The 21813-nt window shown below is 40.9% G+C and overlaps 1 protein-coding gene across 4 annotated transcripts in view; it reads right to left on the bottom strand.

Moving 5' to 3' along the window:
* LOC132261555 (dual specificity calcium/calmodulin-dependent 3',5'-cyclic nucleotide phosphodiesterase 1-like) overlaps positions 1-21813 on the bottom strand; it is a 92160-nt gene that overhangs the window by 4555 nt on the left and 65792 nt on the right. For 3 of the 4 annotated variants that reach the window (XM_059760413.1, XM_059760409.1, XM_059760411.1), the window contains exons 2-9: positions 14492-14647; positions 11946-12210; positions 11595-11708; positions 8746-8871; positions 2075-2146; positions 1834-2011; positions 615-1205; positions 57-546 (exon numbers count right to left, since the gene is read on the bottom strand). In XM_059760413.1, the coding sequence (XP_059616396.1) occupies positions 57-546; positions 615-1205; positions 1834-2011; positions 2075-2146; positions 8746-8871; positions 11595-11708; positions 11946-12210; positions 14492-14528 (1873 nt within the window). In that variant the 5' untranslated portion in view covers positions 14529-14647. The remainder of the gene's footprint in view (positions 1-56; positions 547-614; positions 1206-1833; positions 2012-2074; positions 2147-8745; positions 8872-11594; positions 11709-11945; positions 12211-14491; positions 14648-21813) is intronic. The other variant, XM_059760412.1, reaches the window with a different exon arrangement.

Genomic DNA, 21813 nt, shown 5'->3' with positions numbered 1-21813 from the left:
TCAAGAATTCATGAGTTAATTCCGCAGGAATGAAAGCGAAAAAGGAGAAAACTCACCTCTTATTGCCTGCTCCTTCCAGATCTTCTTGTTCTCCGCCAGGCACGTGATCCACGGCTTCTTGATGATGAAGCGCGACCGCTTGTCGTCGTAGCCCTTGGGCGGCTCCTCCTCGTGGATCGTGGGCTCCGTCACGGACATGCTCCTGCCCGACTCAGCGGCCTCGTCCTGGCCGCCGGCGGACGCCGTGTTCTTGCACTGCAGCGGCGGCGCGATGGGCGCCAGCACGATCTCCAGCATGTCCGCGCACACCGCCATGCTGGGCTCCACGATGAACTCGATGAAGCCGATCTGCGACTCGGCGACCAGCGTGGTCTTGCGGTCGCACAGCGGGCTGAAGTCCAGGCCCAGCTCGCGCTCCAGGTCACCCTGGCGGAAGAACTCCTCGAGCAGGAGCATCGTCCAGCGATGGTGGATGTTCCACTTCTTTGCCGGATGGGAGATATCACAACAGTGCAGCACCAGAGACAGTGCTTTCGACTTGTCCACCTGCGGATCGGCGAATTTTCACCCATTATCATCCGCCCAACGTGAAACACTGCCAGAGACACACTCACCTGAGGATCGCCGAGCGTGAGCAGGTTGCGCATGTTCTTGATCTGCTGGAAGTGGAAGGACATGTCCGTCGCTAGCACCATGTCGATGATGAGGGAGCGCAGCTCCCGGAACTCATCGCGCGTGAGATTCTGCAGGACATTGCACTCGTCCTCCTTGAGGACGCGAAAGGCAGCGCTGAGATGGTGGTTCTCCAGCACGGCCCTGTCATTGTACAGCATCGCCGTGTCGGAGCCAGACTTCACGTGGAAGTTGTTGGTGGTGCCCGTGTGCTCGTAGTCGTGGATGAGCGCGGCGAGCAGCGTGGCGAAGATCTCCAGGTCCGTGAGCCAATGCATGAGACCCGTCTGGCACAGCACGTGGTGGACAGTCTGCGCCACGTCCGCCGCGTGCAGATTGTTGTGGTAGGGATTGCGGAAGCGGCAGTAGCCCTCCTCAATGCGATTCAGGAAGACCTCGAGCAGCGCCGGCGGCACCTTGAACTTGTGAATCATCCCGTAGCGATTCAGCAGGTCGTAGCCCAGGTACTTCACCGGCTGCGAGTTGCCCGCCTCCGCCAGGGCGAACACGTCGAACGACCAATCATCGAGAGTCTGCACGGATTTACAGGCGTCAACAAGTGATTTGGGCAAAAAATATGTAATTGCAATGAAAAATGCTGTGCTAATAAATACACATAAATCAATATTGACAATAACTCATATTTGAAATCAATTAATTACAGCCCCGAAGTGTATTTTGCCATGCAGATCATTTTGCAATATTAATATTTAGTTCATTGCGCATTTATTGAACTTCAGTGCATATTTATCTCCTGCAATTATGATGAATGTTTGCCCAAAATAGGTAAATTCAATAATCATTTATTGGCTTTGCATTTTATTGGATGTTTGAAGGCATGTTTGTGAAAATTTCAAAGGCATTTCTAGTGATTTTTGTACAGAAAAATTCCTCAGTTCAAACTATTTTCTCCTGAGGAATGTTTCCACTGATAAAATACAGAATTTTCTCTCTTCACACAGTTCCTTGTTCTTTTCTCCTTAAGTTTGTTTATTCCTCAAAGCAATGACAAGTTGTGAAAAGCGTATCTTGAGTACGAAGTTTAAAGTTTTCCACTACTTTTGCTCACTTTCGTGAGTGCACGTGAAGAATGTCGGGGAATGTGATGAATTTTTCATGATGTTCATAATGAAATTGATACTCTCTTTGGCTTCTCATTACCTTGAGCACCTTAACAACTTCTGGTGGAAATTGCATGAGAGCCGAATTCGAGACGCGCCGGTAGATTCTGTCCACGAAAATGCCGGCACGAATTGCATGGGCGACAGAACGAAATTTTGGCTTCTCGTCCGCCTTCCGGCGAGTCGTTGCCAATTGTCGAGTAAATGTACTCTGAAGCCTGCGGGAGAGCAGAGATTAGGATTTGTGCGTGACAAGTCGTCAGTGGAGAGTGAAAGCTTACCAAGCTCGAACTTCTTGAGGCACAGCATCTGGTTGCACTTCAGACAATTCGTCATCCTCGTCCGCCAAGCGCCTGAATTCGGTGGGAGAGAGAAGACGAGATGAAGAGAAACATGTTAATTTTCTGTACAAAAAGGTATAAATGTTGAGCAACAAAAAAATTAGAAATTCAAAACCAAAGAAGAAGGCTAAAGAAAACTTGTGGACAAAGTCATTAATTAAATAAAACGGGAGCAAAAGAGGGATAAATTATGGGAAAGAAACAAAAAGAGAATAAAATACAATAATTTATTGGCATTTGATTAATTTTTCATACTGCGAGATAAATATTAAAATGAGAGTGAATAAAAGTGAACAGAAAAATTCATGTTGGGAAGGAGGCAAAACATAACTTCGCTGATAAACATGCACCTATATAAATGCCTTTTTCTCCTTCCAGTTCGCTGTTCCGCGTCTTATTTTGCTTTCACTATAGTCAATACTCACCCTGATTACCATCATTTATATATCACGTGGTATTTCTTTGATCTTTTCTCTCATCTAATTATTTACTCTAGCATACAATTTTGCGAATAAAAGCCACCTCCTCGACTTTTGGGCTCTATTTCTTCTCTCGTCAAAATTGAAGCAACAGGAAAGCAATTTCTCACTTTGTCTATTTGGGTGCTAGTCAGGTTCAACATTTTTAATTGGGCTCATTAGCTGTTCTAGAAATTCATCGGCTTCTCTCATTGGCGAAAGTGTGTGGGTGTGAAAAATTTTCGTGTTTCGTGAATTAAGGTGATGAGGCCGTATAATATTGAAAAGATGTCACACAAAATTGTGCTTCTTCTGCAGACAATCTTTCAGCGCTTTAGCCTAGCAAGCACAAGAGCAGTAAATTGAAAGCACACAGCATGCTATATGACTTTCTCCTAAGTAGCACATTTAATTTTGTCGTCTCTACAGACAATTCTCGTGAGCTTTTCAGAGTGTGCCTTAAATTATGGCGACAGCTTCTATACATTGGAAATTGCTACACTTGGGAAAATGCGCAGCGCAAATTCTATTTGTGAACAGAGCAAGAGGTGCAAATATTGTGTGCAATTTCGTATGTAATTCAGTCGTTAATTTGGGTAATTCAATTAGCTAGAAAATTCTGTATAGGAATTGTTTTTGGGCATGAAAGTATATAGTTAAAGCTTCAACTGCTCCCACTTTTCCACAGTGTAAACTATGCAGGAGGAGAATCAGTGAAATCTCCAATGAGCGCAACTAAGCAGAGGACATTAAAGTTCGTCCTCAAGCGTCGTTTGGAGCTTTTATTGAAATGGCTCACTGGAGAATACAGCTTACGAGTATTGTGTGTTGAGGCAACATTTTACTTTTAATTAAAGCAAAAGTGGGTGTTTTTCATGCCACAAAAAAGGGGGGAAAAATATTCACATGATTATCCCAATGAAATAGATGTTCTTTCTTTATCTGACGGTACTGAAAAATTATTGTTTTTTCTCCACCTCCATTAGGCTAATGACAATAAATGACGTACTTAAGATATTGATAGTACTGTGGGTCGTAATGCTCGTGTCAATTGCGTGTGGAAGGTGATTTCCACCGAATTGAAGGACGCAGGAAATTGTGGGGTATCGCGCGAGATGGGAAAAAAGTGAGTAAAGTGAATTGCATCATCGGAGCTTTGAGTGACATTCGTAATAATCTCTCTCATGGCTATATATTTGTGTGTCTTCTGTGTCGTTTTTCCACCGCTGTCTCTCTCGCTCCCTGATGATTTTTTCTTTCTCCCTTGGCTGACAGATTTTCCCCAAGACGGTATTAATGTGTCTGGCAAATTGGATTTTGTATCACCACGCTTTCATATCATTAGGAAACATCGCAGTAATTGTGATGAAATGTGAACTTAACGAATGAAGAGGATGATTAGAGGAAAATAATAATTTCATGATATTGTATTTCATCATAACTCAGACGAGAGGTTGCGAAGTAAATTCTCCTTTTGCGCCCGACACAATCACTTTTTTCGTACTCTTTGCAAGTGACCTCTGTGCCACATAATATGTTGGATGTACCTTATGAGGAAGAAGACCAATTCCAGGGCAATTTCTTGACGAACAGATCGCTCTAAATGTCTCATGCCGTGCCTCAATTTCATGGCACTTTTTTCCTGGAAAATTCCACCTAAAAGTTTTGCAATTACACTGTTTTTTTTATATGCTCAAATGGAGGAATTTTCCCCGAAGAACTTGTCTTCAACACCAAAACGATAACGTATCCTTTCAGTCTTCACTCTCTCTCTCTCTCCGTGTTGAATTGTTGAAGCACTCGCGTTGGAATGAAACTGATATTCCGTTGAGGTATTCCTTTTTCTTCAACCCCATCACGAACAACCCCACCCGACCCGATGATGATGTAATGTATTTTTAATTTCATTGAATAACCCGGCACGAGTTCACGCGATGCGCTGGGAATAAGACAGACTTTCAGTGGTGAGAAATTAAAGGTAAATATCACGGCGAAGGTGCTGCGGAGGAAAGTCTGAAGGATGTAATCCAACCCTGGCTGTCAATTATATAATTATTTATTCAATTATTTACACTAATGTAAATACTTTTCATGCGCTCTTCAGTGGGCGCATCTAAAGATATCGCGCGTCAATTGAGGAGAGATATTTTCAGCCTTTGATTCCGCACGTGTTTCGACCGATAACTTCTTTTAACCCTTCCAGAACAATGGTTCTCACACCTTCGCGTTTATAAGTCAATTGAGCTGGAATTCCGCCTGATATGTTTGTGTCCTATTGAAAGTTCTGTGCTTTATCTAGATCTGTGTGGTCTTCGTGATTTCTCTTAACAAAGAAATAAATGAGTCTGAAGACTTTCGGTCACGTTATTTCGGTTGTCATGAGACGCAATAAGGAAGAAGGCAAACTATTATGACCTCAATTTGGCTCCAAATCTATCATTTACAAACTAAATAAACGCCTAAAGGCTAATAAGTCATCTTTCTCCTGTTGTTACAAAGGATTCTGAGGTTTTTCCGGAACACAATTATCCATGATAACATGGAACTTCGTCATTGAGTTATAAACTAGTTACTGTGATGGCTTCCGATCAGCGCATCTTCAGGCATCATTCTACGATTGGAGGTTCTCGAGCCCTGGAGGAAATGAAAAGTTTTCCCCCCATCACAATTTCCCACATCGAAGCACACATTTAAACATTAAGGATTCATCTTGAGATATCCAATAATAGAATATCGATACTATTCCCTTGTATGCTCTGTAATCGCTTCTCTGCCTGCTCGTGCGAAAGTGTACATATAGACAGGATACAATACATTGTGGCGGATAGTGAATGTGTGACACAGTAATCGTGTTCATACAATGTCCTCGAGGTGGAAGTATGAAGAATCAATAGCTCTCCATTGAGTTTGCCTTTGACAGTGAGTCTGCCTTTGTAGCCACTTAAGAGACAGTGGAGCTTTTGAGGGATGGAATGGCGGCTGCAATACGCCAAAATATACCACTGGGAAAATTACATAACTTTATCTCACAAATCTCTTCATATTGGGAAAGAGAGAGAGAGAGAGAGAGAAATTTTGAGTGATAGTAATGTTTTAATCTAAAGCAAACACTCCGGTAGACGTGTTTGTTGTACGCAAAGACATCATTTGCGCTTTCAGCGCGGAAGAAAAGCCATCTCGGCGAGTGGAAAGTGGAATCCACCATCCATCTCCTCATATATGTCACAGCGTATTGACACTGGGGAACTCCGCTTTAGAGCCAAAAACTTTTCCCATCACCGACTTTGAGCTTTATGGCAGCAAATTGGGTAAAAATTGACGAAGTCGCTAAACAAATAATCTATCTTTGTGCGCGCTCGCGATATTTTGGAGGAAAAATTGAATTTTCATGTCGTTGCCACACAATTATCTTTCTGTGTGCTCAAGTCTGCCTCCTACTTGTTTAATTTTCACCTGAAATTCAAACATTGGCACCTCGCCAGAAAGGAAAGCTCACAAACCATACACTATAAGCCTCAACACTGGACGTGTAAAAATACCACAGCGAATCCTAAAACTACTTTTACTGCTGGAGCTTTCGAAATATATATGTAACGTGAAGCTCGCGCACTACGAAGAACACAGAATGTGAATTAGCCGGGCTTTGTAACCATCACAACATAAAATTTGCTAAGAAAAATATATATATTGGCGCATGTAAACCAGAGTGTGAAATGAAAACAGCAATCAGGAATATGGCACACACCTAGTGTCTAGACCTAATGTCGTCACAGAGCGTCGGTTTCGTTGTAACAATCTATAAGAGAGGGGTTTAAGGCAAAAGATCATTAGAACACATTGTCAATTCCACATTAGTATCACACTCAATTGCATCTGCGTGCGTTCCTAATAGAGATGTTTTTACAGTATATATACGGAATTCTGCCTCAACGGACGAATCCAGACTATCAACAAGTGAATTGTACGACAAATTGCAACTTATCTTCCTCTATCACGCATTACCATCTGCTTGTCTTGTTTGTCAACATTGCAAATGATACGATATCTACTGTGTCGTCTCGGTAAGATTGATGTCTTGCTTTGCCTTTCGCTTTTGCGGATTCGCGGAATCATTTTTCTCTTGGTGAATCACTGATGATTGACATTAATCAATTGCTCAAGACATTGTCATAAAAGCTCAAAGACACTGCGATCTGCCATCACGATAGTGTGCCATAAGACTCTCACATATTATCCATAAAGACATTGTCACAAATACACAGCTTGCAAAGAGGTTTTCCAGCATGAGTTTTTGTGGTGATTTTGCCCAAAGACAATGTGCTTACCCGGTTATGGCTTTGAAGAAATTGCAAAGTTTGTCGAAAGCTTTAGATTTCCTAGAATTATGGTCAATGCTAAGAAGTAAAACAGAAAATATTTCAGTGAAGGAAAAACATTCACATCTTACCAAAACGACATCAAAGTATAACTTTACATTTCACAAAAAAGAAAAGAAACACTTTTCCTTGTAATAAAGTGTGTCCGTGTCTAAATCAATGTTCAATCTACATCTCCATCTACAGACCTAAACGCAATTTTAATTCATGTTATGGCCAATTTAAATAATGGATTCATGATTGAAAAACCGTGTTCAGCGACTTCCACACGATTCCATATATGCAGGCTATTTTCCTTTTCATGAATAAATCATTGCATTTCGGCGGTTATAACTCAATATTGAATTTTTGATGCATATCGTGTGTGTTTTTGGCTGTGATGAGACTGAATGCGTGAAGTTGACAAAATTAATAAACTATCATGGCACATTTTGCACTCGTTGCTGGATCGAATGCACTAATTAATCTGTCCGCAATGAGTGCCTCGTGTGCTTGCAAATGGTGGAGAAATTTACGTAAAATTCAAGAGTCCGTGGTGTAATTCAAGCATGCAAAATTATCAATTTTCAAGGGTAGAAAAGGGTCAACAAATTTTCGGGTGAGATAAACTGTATTGGATGCAGGGACAAAATTAATTAACAAACACACATTTTCGAGTCGTTGCCTCAAGTGTTTACATTGTAGATCATCATCAGCAGCGCGGCGTAATACAATATTTACAAACAATCACTCAGAGTCAGTGTTATTAAATTATTATGGCGGGGTTTTTTTAAGAAGTGTTTATGGATGAGGTGTTGGCATATTTAATACGTCGTCGACAATTAGATATATGCCATTAACGCGTCAAATTTCAACGTTCATTCAAAGCGTAATCAATGTACAAACATATGTATGTAATTTAGCAACACTGACGGCTCCAAAACTCACGCGCACACCTAACTTAATGCGGAATTATTGGGTGTTAATAGAACACTTTTTTTTGGTACACACAGAAGAAACAAACAAAAAATATGTAAATGCAGTATTTGCATTTAGTCCAATGGACACAGAGGGAGAGGAATTTAAACAAAAACACATTGGCAAATATTTACATTTTTGAAAAATCAACAAACATCGAGAATACGCTGGCAGGAAAAGAAGCCAATTTTGTATTTATACTTCTGTTTGAGCTGTTGATTTGGCAAGGAAAAAAACAGGACTAACAAAAAGGGTTCGCGAGACAGATTTCCAAAGAATTTCATCCCCGAAATCAAGTGTTTTTCAGTGTTGTGTGTGCTTAAAGGTAGATGAAAGGGTGGCGATGGAGTGAAAAGTTTTGATTTTTCGCCTCGAGTGTAGTATTGAAATGAACTTTTATGATTTATTGAGAGATGATTAAAGCTTTTTTAGCTACGTGTTTTTTTTAGCGTCTGTTCTCTCTTTTGGGATGGGATTCTAAAGCGACTTTCATGGCCAAAAGTTGTTGACAAGTATCACAGAAAGCTCTACACAGGGTTGAAGGCTTTTTAAGGGTCTAAGATGGAACAAGAGAGAGAGAGAGAGAGAGAGACACAGATAATTATAGATTGTTGAAAGGATATTATTATATACTTGTTAATAAACAAAAAAGCTCACGGGTGAAGTGTTAAGAAAATGAGAAGAGGGGGGTTGAAAGGAATGAAAGATAATTAAAAATAGAGGTAAAAAAAAAACGGAACAAAATTAGATATTCTATTGTAAAAAACAGACAATCTCAGACACATTATTATCAGTTTGTGATTGGTTTTTTGACAGAGACCTGGCCCAGACTGGAGTACGAAGGCGACGTCGTTGGACCGTTGTCCCGCGCCCATGCAATTGTGGCGCGGTTTTCGCACCATCTCTGGGTGCTCCTGGCTCATTCCTCTCTCGACTTCGGTCAATACTGATAATGACGAATTTCAATTAGATACACATTTGCAGGGATTCCTTGACTAGGCTTAAATTTATGTTAATTCCATTTCGTCTGTCTGGAATAGCAACTTTTCGACACATCCACCCATCCAAAACCCACGTTAAACCTGGCGCAATCTTATCAATTCAATTTGTAAACTTCCATTGCAAAACAAACTTTTGCAAAGTTCCGGTAAACACAATCCTTTTCCCGAGCTAACAACCCCACACGGAATCGATAAGATGGAGAATGATTGAAGATTTCCTAAATATTGTGCAATTTTCAATTGAAATTCTCGCTGAAAAGTCACTCCTCATTAAATGAGAAACACACTCTGTGGCTTCTGTTGTCCATTCTGCGCACAATGGCCACAGTGCACACCTTGTTAGGGGCAATTGCAGTGTCAATCGGCGTCTAAAGTGTTTGCCGAAGGATATGAAGAGGATAGAAGTGGCTCCAGAGAGCTGTGAAATCGGATAATAAAGTCTATAATTGACTTCCGGCGTGCTGGAAGGCGCTTTCTGATGTTCCGCTGTGTGATGATGAAGCGAAATGCGGCGTGGATGGAGAAATTAGATTATTTTCGCCCATGTCAGGGTGGAAAAGCGGCATTTTGGAGGCATTTGCTCGCAACGTTGACGTGTCATCGGAATTATGGAGGACGCAGGCGAAGAGTGTCAAAAGAAACCAATTTATGGTTGAAAGATACTTTTTTTTATTGAATTCTTCTACTACGTCGTGAATTTATGGAGCCCAGAGGCTGCAAATTTGGCATTGGATCACCGAAGAAAGACGCGCAGTTTTGTGTTATTGGACGATGGGTGAGAAAAAGGAGCGAATTTCAAATCGATACTCGACCCATTTAGTGCCTTCTTGTGCAGAGAATATCGGACACCGCATTATCGCGAGAACACTCTCTCTCTCTGGTGTGGCACATTCTTATGGGCGAGAAAAATAAATGATGGAGAAGAAAATGGGGAAAAGTGCCCCAAGATGGTCGTGTGGGTGGAATTCTTCTCCGCGGCGATGTTTTCCTTTTTTTTCTCTCTACGACAGGATTTATTTAAAAAAGAATATTTCTCCCAATTTGTTTTTATTGTCACGCACAATTGATGGGGTTTGGGTTGAATTTCCACCAGTGAATTCCACACACGCCATCGTGTTCAGTCAATGGAAACGCAACCCAACTCAGAGATAATTCACATCGACAGGATATCAAATAAATAAAATATTTTCTTCCAGTGCTTTTGCTCTCTTGAAAAAAAGTGGCCGGAGATCCTCTTTGGCAAAAGTCTCAGACATCATTTTCACGGCTCTTCGGATTCGAGGAAAATCAATTGTGCCCAGAGACAGAGAGAGAGCATTCTTCCATGCGATTTAGTGAGAAAATTGTCACCTACTCGACGACCCACCCTCGCAATCTGTCCCGCAGAAAAAGCACCCCTAATGCACAAGAAAGGCACTGGATATGAGTTTTTACGAGGATATGTGTCACATGACAAAAAATACATGTTACTTTATTTCTGTAATGTGGTCACGATGGCATGTTTCTCATGTTAAATGGCCGGAAATGATGATTTTGGTGGGTGCCAAAACGGCTCAATCCCATTCGAAGATTGCCAAGGAGCAGAAGCGGTGCAAACAAGGCACAATCTTCTCCATTTTCAGCTCTCCCGAGGGGAGGATAACTCAAGATTGAAATCGTGAAATATACTATGAATATTTTGCATAAAATGTTCATGAAAATATGACCAACAAACCTTATACTTTCGACTTAATAATCCATCAATATACAGAAATATATTACATAATATACAATGCATGTTAGAAAAAATGTGTGACAAATAAATTGATTCAACATATAATTATATTCAATCTGTTCTGTCGTCTTTTCCCATTTCTTCATCTCTCTGGGCTGTTACAAAACTCTGTTTTCTTTGTTAATGAACTATCTTATATGAGTTGTTGTTACATAATGCGAACAACATTTCGCCCAGTTCTCCACCCCTTGGGATCTTTCTCGACTTTTTCCACTTGCGATGTGATTTTGTGAGATAGAAAAACACAATTTTGTATTGTGCGAAACCCACACCACGCGTCGTTTGAACGTTCCCGCACAATTTTTGATTATTTTCTGATGATGACAGAAAACATATGCGGCGGAATTTATCGTATCGCTTCATCTCTTTCAAGCCCAACTCTTCTCGAGAAAGAGTCTTGGAAAGAGTGCTCGGCGATAGCAGAGGAGGAGAAAAAAAGGGAGCGAATATCCTTCGCACTCCTTGTGAAATGATGCTGATCACAGCGAGAGTTTGTCACACAATAACCCCATATTTAGCCCATTATAGTCCGCCAGTGCCGCATCTTTTGTGATAAAAACAACTCCCTCGGGCAGCAGATAAGACAGAAAAGTTGACAAAAAAATTTTAATTACACAAAATCACCAAGAATTGAAAGTATTGCCGCCATTTGAGCTTCCTTCGGGGAACATATATAAATGAACATTCCTCAATATATAGCCATATGATTATTCTTCTCACACTTCCAATGTGACACTCAACAAATGATCATCGACGTGAAATGCTCACGAGCAAGTGTTGGTCTTGTTAATTTAAATTGGAAAAAATATATAAGATTATCTCTGTTGTTGCGCCATGTTGCTATGTAGGAAAAAAAAGAGAAACAGACGATGGAGTAATTGGAGTGACACTTACTTGGTTTCATCGATGAAAACAGCCTCAAGAACTCGTGCAGCATAATGAAGATTTTTCTGCAAAATCTCTGCAGATATTTCACCTCGTTGCAGCTGCCTCAAGAGAGATCGCAATCTGTGAGAAAGGGAAAAGTGCGTGTTAAGATTGGGCTCAACGTTAGTATTTGGGGCGAAAAAGAGATTGCAAAGCTCTCAATATCTGTGACTTCTTGCAGCGCAACGATGAGTGTAAAGTCTGGTGAATTAATTACATAATCGATTTCTCATCCCACTGACACATCCAGTGCCAATCACAAGTGAATTGCAGATAAATTGAGCGCGATAAGAGTGCAAATTGGAGCTGCGATCTCACCTCATGGCAGCCTTGTCGCATGCATCCGGAGTATCGACGGCGGGTAGATTGTCTGTGGCCAGGTCAACATTGTCCAATTCGTCGCCGGATGATGTCAACGTTACCGATTGCATTCTCTCCACGACGTCGCACTCGTTGGTAATATCGTCACCCACTTCACTGCACTCCAAACTGTCTTGGGGATTCTCGCGCAGATTTATCGTCTGATTGCCACCGCTTTTGCTCTTGCTGCTCGATCGTCGGACAATCGTCAGGGCAGCATCTTCTGGAAAATACAGCGCCATTTCAGTTAAATTGCGCCTTGCCAATTGCCATTTCTTCGCCACGCTCTCGTGGTGGCGAAACTGAATGGCAATCACGGCTATTTCGCATGAGATGCTCTCAAAGCATGTTACATGGAGTGCATTTGGGTTTTGTGCGATTTAATTAAAGTGCCCGTCGCCATATATTACAAGATTTACAGCATGAAGTGGTAAATCTCGAGAATGTTCAACTGATTGGATCAATTGAATTAGACAAATTGATGGAATCTTATGAGAAACTTACTCATTTGTAACACGCATTGTTGCTTCTAATATCCCTTAATTGGGCCAACAATGTCTTTAATCTTCTAAAATAGTATCAACCCGACAAGAATAAATCCGCCTGTTGTCTATATTTTACACCATACTTCAGCAAAGCTTGCCATTCAAAGGAGCTCCAAAGGTAAGACGAGTGAATTTCTCGGAGAAAGTGAAGAGGAATCTTAAAGTCTCCACTACAAACTTTAAACGAACCCTTCAATCGACTAACTTTGCTAATTTCTGCAGGCCACAATCAGCCAATACTCATGTGAAGACGATTGGAAGTTTCCGGCGGCATTGGAGCGAAATAGTCTACACAGGAGCGAATAACTTTGATGTTGCTAATTTAAGACATCTCCGGCTGCTTTAAATACACATTTATTTAGAGAGTTTAGACACTCAAGCGACCTTCTTAGCGGATCAAATGCTTCCGTCGCCAGCATTGTGAGCTTGAGGACTTTCTCGAGGACGGTCTTTGCAGTTGGAAATCCCAGAAACTTGTGGAGCTGCGAGGATTGCTACCTATACACTTTGTGTCTCGGAGGCGTTATCGGGAGGAACAAGAGAATTACAAGTAAGTGGAAATTCTGAGAACCTCCACACAATTCCCTTGCAATACGGGTAAAGTTCCTTTTGATGCCCAGGATAAAGGTAAATTGGTATTGTGCTAATCAACTGAGATTCTCTGTGCCAGATGCTTGTTCCCTGGGCATTGTGTGTCTGGTTAAAGGGTTGCCGTGAGAGGTAAAATTAATCCGGGGCTGTTTATGCTATTTATTTTATGAATTTTTAATATTCCAAATTGCCGACAAGGGATGAGGTTGACGCTACGAATGTGTGTGACATACAAAGGGTACATTATGCCTTATCGTGTCCCTCTTATGTGTGCTTAACTTTTCATTTCAATTTCCATGGCTGGAGGAAAATACCCTCCTCTCGGCATTTTCGAATAACTGAGGGATTCTTTCCACGACGCTTCGTCCCATTTTAAATTGCCAACATTGTGACACTTTTTCTCACAATTTCCACAACAGTTTCGAGCCGACTAACCTGCACAACGAATACGGTGCGATTGTGTGATAAAAGCGGAGGCAATTCTGTGAATAAATTAGGAGAAAGGCAGACGTCTTCCTGTGTTAACTGCAGTTAACCTACTCAAAACCTCGCAGTGTGAAACCGTTTTTGAAATCTGCCGTTTAAGTACAATTATCGTTAAATTTTATGTGTAGCCTTGTGATGTCAGAGATGTGTCTTAATCGATATGTTTATACTGCTTCGAGCCATAATGCTCCATTTGTTCCATGTCGCTCTCAAAATCTGCAAATCCTCGAGACCTGTTCAACCACGGAGTATATAGATTTGTGAGATAATCTATATTGATTTGCCTCTCTTTTTTCCAGGCGGAGTTTCGCCCACAAAGCAACATAATACTCTCTTCACCTCCACCTCCTCAAACTTCAAGACAATATCCTGAGAATTTGGGTAGCATAGCTCCTCCAGGGTTCAATGATTTGAGAGATAATCAAATGCTTTAAGGAGAAGCATTGGGGTATTCAACGAGTTTGAATTTCGAAACCACAATTTTCCAATTTTCCCAAGCACCCCAACAATGTCAATTTTCCTGGGAAATTCCTCGCTGGGTTATCAAAAATACACACACACACGCGCCGGAAAATCCTCCGAATTTTATAAATCAATATCATGCAGAATTTATCATCTATGGCGAACCACCCTCTGTCACTCATGAGAATGAAGGAAATCTATACGTCGTGCGGCATGAATTATGTTGTGGAACTTAAGCCATGGATAATTAATTAATTAAATTTTCCATATTTAGCCCACAGAGGAACTTAATTAAGCCCTAATCAAGCACGTAACGGCCGAAATATTGCCCTGCCGGGGCGGATCAACGTGTCAGAGATGATAAGGAAGTGGAGGCCTCAGCATCTCAGTGTGGTGAAAATAATCACAGAATTCACTTACTCGCTAATTGTCCATTCTCCGGACTTGTGCTTTGCATATGAGTCACTCCTGTCACCCCAGCTTGGGCGGAAGCCCGCGTCTCGCTAAAACCGGATGACTTTTCCCTAACTACCGAATCGTCTTTGCACGCTGCTCGTCCCTCTGGTGAACTGGCAACTGGAATAGACAGTGGAGAAGTGATAAATTAGCACTCATTCAGCAGCATAATTGGGTAGACTTTATTGAATTTATAGTGCCGCCAGAGCTAAAAGCTCCTTCCTAGTAGCTTCTCCCAATCGTCTTTGAGACACAAAGTCCCCAAGTGCACCTGTTTGCAGAAGCAATTACTCTGCTGACCAAACCACATCTTCACTCTCATTTACCACCCCTCAGTTTGTTGTTAATAGAAGCACTGTGAGAGTAAAACTTCAGCAAATATTGCTGGAGTTGAATTCACTTTGTGCATTTAGTGAAGCCTCGAGTGCAATTTTGAGAAAGTGAGAAACTGAGAAAAGGATGTGGAAAAGGCAAAAAGAATAATGACGGGAAAAATCTCTTGAGAAAGTGTTCAACCCAGGAAGAGAGCAGCCCTTAAGCGCTATACATTTATTTGCTCATCAAAAGTTGGTTTGGCTCTTGTTAATGTCGGTGAATCGTTATTGCCTCATTTATGGTCATAAAGACATGCAACTTTGTGCTTTATTCTCAATGTTAAGAGATTTTACTACCATCTGCCGTTATATGCAGTGTCGAGCACGGCGGCATAATGAACCTCATGAGGCTATGTAGGTTTTACTACAATGTGCTTTTTTTGCCTGGCTTCCACCCCCTCGGAACATGAGATATTGCAGATTTTCTGCGGCTCTGTGAAACCGCGCTCTCAGAGAGATTGTCTGCCCAGATTTGTGGCGGTTCTCAGCATGGGATTAAGTGATTGCAGGCACGAGACCAGCGAGCATAAAATCTGCAGCATGACAATGGCGCAGTGCAAGATTTCGCCCGATTGCAATTTGGCATACAGTGGATAGTGTAATGAAGACAAAACATTTCGAACAATGGGTGTTCACTGGGAATTACCACGAGGATGAGGTGCGTGTTAAATTTGGTGAAATATATTTGCCAAAATCCTCAGTAATTTGCCATATGCTAGACATTTGCAAATGAATGAACGTTGTATGTAAATTTCATCGCTCTCTATATTGCTCCTGCATTCATTTAGTTTAATTAAACTTGTCTCGTCTTGTGACTTTTCCATGGGAACCACTATAAATTAAGTCCACATCATAGAGTCATCGTCGCAGACACTATTCTGCAAATTGTCTCATTAATCTCTGTTTATTCAAATTTTGCGTAGTATATTCACCATAAGATGGCTTGAGAGAGAGAGAGTATTTACTCGGTGAGGCGTGAAAATACTTAAAGTCTTTCCACAGATCATAGTGTTTAATCCAATAAGATGTTAATTCAATAAGATCACCTTTAAGCCCAACTCCCCAAAGCTTGTTTACAAAATCAAGACAAATTACTTCTCGTCTTCTTTATCTCTCATCTCGTAATTTATGTGACCTGAGGCGCTTACATAACATTTGGTGTATTGAAAAAGAAATCCGTCACTGATTTTTTCTCCCTATACATTTCTTCTCGCTGTATTCGGGCAAATATACATAGAAGAGAAAGCTTCTGGCGAGATTCAAAGCGTCAAATCCTCTTTTGTGCTGATACAAGAACTCCCACTGGGCATGGAATCCTCAATCACAGATGAGCAGTTGTTGGGAGTCCTTTTCGACGGGTATTTTACTACGGAGAAGCAGCTCTATTCCACGAAATGAGGCCAATATGAAGTATAAAGCTTCGGGCGATGTTGCGAAGAAACACTGCTAGTTTTCGTCTAGCTAATTTATTGTATAATCAAGAGATTAAATGCTGTAGAATCACTTGGTTCTCGCTATTATTCCTCCTCAGACAATTCTGATTGTGATTAAGTCGCTCGTTGATGATCAAGGGGGAGATAATATGGTCAGAAGTGGTGTAAAGTTCATTGGAGATGCTCAGAAACTTACAATATTCTTTTCTAAGCGCTGAATCAGTTATCTTGAGTACATTTTAAAGTGATAAAAGATGATTTTGTGATTAAGAATGCTTTCAAACGGAATCTTTGAAGATCTCTTGGTGGTATTTTGAGGTTATGGTCGGAAAAGATATTCAAAAACGCAGATTTTAACACATTTAAGGCACATTATCTTCCCCTTGCTGATGATGGTCTCCATTTTATGGCATTGACGAGATTTACTGTTTATGCAGCACTTCTTTTCCATGAATAATTTCTCCGCTTGAGGGAAATTCTCAACAACATATCGTCCATTTTTCAGTGTAGATGCTCCGCAATGGGTGCTCGTTTGATGTACGAGATGCAAAGTGTGTGTATAAATTTAGTCAGACATTCAGTTGAGAGATGAAATATATGAAGCACTCGTGGTTGTACAATTCCTTCCTTGGCATATCAGTGAACTTTTAACCCACTTCATCTATTCAGTACACAATTTTTCCGTCTTTCTCTCCACTCTTGCATAGTCTCGGTGAGAGCAAGAGCGTGGGGGTGAGGGGGTTTTATGTATAATGGGACAACAGGGGTTAAATGTAATGCCGCCGAAGGAACAAGTGAGATACACACAATTTCTCTCCGGTTTGCCAGATAATCGCCAAAGTGGAGGGATGAAGCCCTTGAAATCATTTTATGGATCATCAAATGATACACCCTGAAGATGGGAAGACAAGAGGGATTTGGCGATGAGAAAAAGAGTCCATGCGGACGCACAGAGACAACATATTTCCTCCCGCATATATGAAGCGTGCCCCATCTTTTGGTTATGCGAAAATGAGAAAATTATTATTAACACGGCCTATCTCGTCTCATAGCTAAAAGCTTTTTTATTTCACATCAACATTTTTTTGTGCCTCTCCTCAGCACATTATTAAATACTCAAGTATGCTGCAACACACGTCCATTTGGCGTTTTTATGCTGCCAGTCGGATATTTTGTCAAAATTTCATCCCATCGACTCATCGAATTGAGAATTTTACTACATCGTTTCGATGGTGAGAAAGTGAGTGACATTTTTCTCTCGCGCAAAGAGAGACTCTACAAGGAGTTGATCCTTTTTATGCTCTAGTACAGCAAACAATTCTGTGTCCTCTGTGTCCTCAATCCTGAGATTTATTTGGTCTGCAAACTGCCAAAAAGTTTCATTATAATTTCCACATTCACGTCCCTGCAATGGCTTCATAAAATCCCCTTCGCTCGAGCACTCAATATTACACATAGCAAAAAGCTCCTCCTTTTCAAGCCAAAGTCCACGGAGTGAAGTGTGCAATTTTCTTTGTTTCCCTCACATGAAGTCACTGGAGGAGCGTATAAAACTGGGGGAGTATAAAACCCCAGCTTTTTACACTGCCAAAGCACGTGAAAAATATGGAGAAAAAGAACAATGTTGGACAATTGCCCTGAAAATTTCATCAGGCACAATCAGGGAAAATTTTTCATAATTCATTTTGCAATACTGTTTTTTGTGTACACAGGAAATATTACATTGAATGGTGCCCAGTTTCTCGAGAAAAACCAGCACACAATCTCGTGCCTTTCCTTTTCATTGAGAAAAATGGTGCAATTTGTTAGAAGGGGAGAGAGACACATATTTTCTTATCACTCGGAGCTTTCTCAATAAGTTTTCACGAAGGGAGAGAGAGAGAGAGAGAAAAAAAACTTCAACAATACCCTGTTTTGGACTAGTTTCTCACGATATTCTGCCAAGAAATTCTCAATTCTCTACATTATAATGCATTGAGAATCAAACTTGACAGAAGATAAACTTTCGTTAGTCAGTTTTTCAAGGCTATTCTTTCAAGAAACCAAAAGTTTGATTTTGCCATAAAGTTTTTCCTCATCCATCTGCTGATGGTGGTTTGAAATGAGCGATGAAATGGTGTATTTCCCCAAATGATGACATCCATCCAGCGAGAAACGATGAATTTACATAATGAAATACTCCTCAACCTGCGTGAGGAATTCCAAACACGTTCGTCCTTGTGCAACAAACCAGAAAGCTCACCCACCATCCCTAGTGCTGTAGTTGGAATTCTGAAGCTCCACCATTCCACCGAGCTTTTGTCTTAGGCACTAAGGCACTTTGCATAGTGTTGGCGCCTGGAAGATGGGTGGCGAAATAAATAATATTTTGGTGCGAAGCACGTGGCGAGAGTTTGGAGTCAAATCAATTTCACTTAAAATGGCACATGAAGAAAAATATGGCATCAATATGGCAGACGATGTTTATGCCGAAAAGGTAGACTTTTATTCTGTTATCGTGACGATAAAAATATATTCTAAACACGTACCTGAGACTTGCTCACAATAAGCTCGAATGTGCGACAAAATTAAGGGGATTTCCTAGGTGAACAGAAAGAGAGAGAGAAAAAACCTACAACACAGTCTAGTGAAGAGGGTAATTCATTTGGAAACATTCCCAACAATTCGCTCTCTCCTCACCATGTGAGAGATTTCACCAAATCATGATTGATGTGCTTCCAGGTGAAGCGGCTAGAGGAGATTTATCTCATGAGACGCTTTGAATAATTCTCAGAATTTTTCTCACGAGCAGAGCGTGGCTGAGACGAGATGCTCGCGCGCGAAGAAATTATTACATATTTACAAAAAAAAACCCTAAAGGAAGGTTGAGACATGTGACGTCAGTCACCCTTGGCTAATCTCTCTCCTTCATCCGGAAAATATGAAAACTCCTAATAGAAGAACAACATTACCCGCAGTCTCAAGAAGTATAAGTTGAGCTGACAGTTTGTTGAAAATTTTATGAAGGCGGAAGGAAGTGTTGGAGAGGAGGAGATTGATGAAATCCTGTCTCCGGCTAAAGATATAATAATTATCCTGTTCACGTTTTCCCATCTCTTCTGCATTGTCCACGCGCGCACGCCTTCCAGCAATAATCGCAATTTGACGGTGACACGATGACGATAAATTGGCTCACTTCCAGCCAATTCGCCAACAATCCCCGATCATTTGCACTCTCACTGGGGAATTTAAGCGTCAACGCATCAAATGGGGATTTTTTTCTTCTTCATCCTCCCTTAAATCGCGCACAGTGAATTTATTCAGCAACATAATCATCCACGGCAATTGATTCACAGCTTGACTCCACTCTGCGGTCGCCGAGACGCGTTGTGGTGTGAGATTGGAAAATGGAAACATCAATTTTGCTCCCCAGAATATCTTTCCATTTTTCATTTTTCACCCTCTCCTCCTTTCCACCCCCGCAGCGACTGGGAAAAATATAATGCTGTGCAGAGGACGCCTTTAGATGGCACAGGAAAATTCACAATAAGGTGAAAGAGTAGCGACAAAAAATGAAAGTAATTTGATAATAAAATTGCTCGGTGGAGATTCTTCGCTGCCTCAACATGTCAATCTAAATTCTCAATGGAGGAAGTGTAGAGCTCTTTCATGCTTACAATGCATAATATTTATATGTTTGCTGTGCACGACGAAAGCTCTATTTGCACGCCCATCACAAGATTTCTCGTGAACTTTCCGCTGAGCAGATTGACTGTCGCATATTTTGCCGTCTTGCGAGCTCTTCTGAGAGTGAATTATTGAGAGTGAAGCACTATTTGAATAATTCAATTGCACGGACTCGCACTCTTTCACACTTCATCCGCCATCCATTTTTCCATTGTCAATATATAGTCAAATTCACCTCCCAGAATGCACAGTAGCGAAAATTAGTTTAGGACACCTAAGAAATCTTGAGTCAATTTTCCTCTTGGTGCTTAAATAAACATTTTTCTGCCATGCATTGATAATAAATTACTGATTTTCTGGATATTTAAATAAGAGATTGACTAAAAGTCAATTTAACAAGTTAACAAGTCGAAATCAAGACACTGAAGAATGAAAATGTCTCCTAGACAAACTCATGATTTAATTGTGGTTATCCCAGTCAAAATTATGTTTATAAATAAATTCAAATTGAGATATCGTCATGATTTCACCACCATTTGAAAGACCATGAAATTCTGATAATTTTTTGTCTTAGCGTAAATGCCTCGAAAATTGAAAGAAATACTGAAAATTGACTCAAAACTTCTTAGGTGTCCTAAGCTAATTTTCGCTACTGTTTCTAGCGCGTATCGCATTTGTCCCGCGAGGCGCAAGAGGACAGAGGAAATCGGCGAAAGTTCGAGTGACGCAAGGCGTGGAGGAATTCCCAGGACACTCAATTTATATGTCAGTGGCGAGGGTATATTGGGAGACAATGTCGGTCCTCCCATTAGCCATTTTACCTGGGCGAAATTGAAAAATCATTTGGTGAATATTGAAATATTAAAATGCCAGCAGAACTCGAGCATGACATGCCGTGAATCCCATCCCGGGAGCCCTGCATGACATGGTTGGTGATTAAATTTTAAGTACTTGGGAAATTCTTTGTGTTTTGTCGTCATCCTCCGCCTTTGGCATTTTATTAAATTTCCCACCGTTGTGCGCGCCATCGCGAAGGAAGTATCGATGGTGAGAGTTGCTCTTCCGTCATGTTCACCTTTCCTTTTCTCCCTTTCCCGTGGAGTTAAATATTCTATCGGTGGAAAATATTTAATTTTGCGAATTTCTTCAAGCGCACAAGATCCCGTCGAAGCCCTCGGAAAGGCAACTCCATGGAAATCTACCTTGGGGATCAAGGGACTTTTAGGGCTTTTTTTTCACCCCCACCCACTTTCGCTCCTATGAACATGCGAATCCTTTATTCCCAGAAAGCGAATATTTCTCTCTATACGCATACATAATTCCAAATACGAGGCGGGTTTCCGGTGGCAACAAAATATCTCTTCATAGAGAAACCTCGCATAAAAACCCACATTCTCCCCTGACCCGGCACTCTATCTATCAGCCATTGAGGGCTCTGCGAATCCCCAAATGTCCACGAAGGTGTGAAGAATATTTGGGGGCGGTTTGTATCTGAGTTTTGGGAATTTTACAATCATAATGTAGTTGGAATTCACTTCACGTTGAGCCAATTTTTGGATAAATGATAAGCATTGTGGATATAATATTTCACAAGTTAAAAAGGTACATAATAAAGGTGAAAGAGTACCTAATAATACCTGTTTTCATACGTGTGTGTAGGTTGAATTCAGATCATGTGAAATCACATGTAAATAAACATTGTTACTGCTTTGTTTTCTCGTTGCTTGCAAAATAGAAATTGTCTTCTAGCTTTTCTGTATATATTTGCTTAAATTGTTTGTTATTGATATGTTTATGTGATATGTGAAAATTA

Source organism: Phlebotomus argentipes, unplaced genomic scaffold, assembly GCF_947086385.1.
Source record: "Phlebotomus argentipes unplaced genomic scaffold, Phlebotomus argentipes genome assembly contig_15, whole genome shotgun sequence".
Lineage (NCBI taxonomy): Eukaryota > Metazoa > Arthropoda > Insecta > Diptera > Psychodidae > Phlebotomus > Phlebotomus argentipes.
The sequence above is the reverse complement of the archived record's forward strand: the minus strand, read 5'-3'. Positions and strand labels throughout refer to the sequence as shown.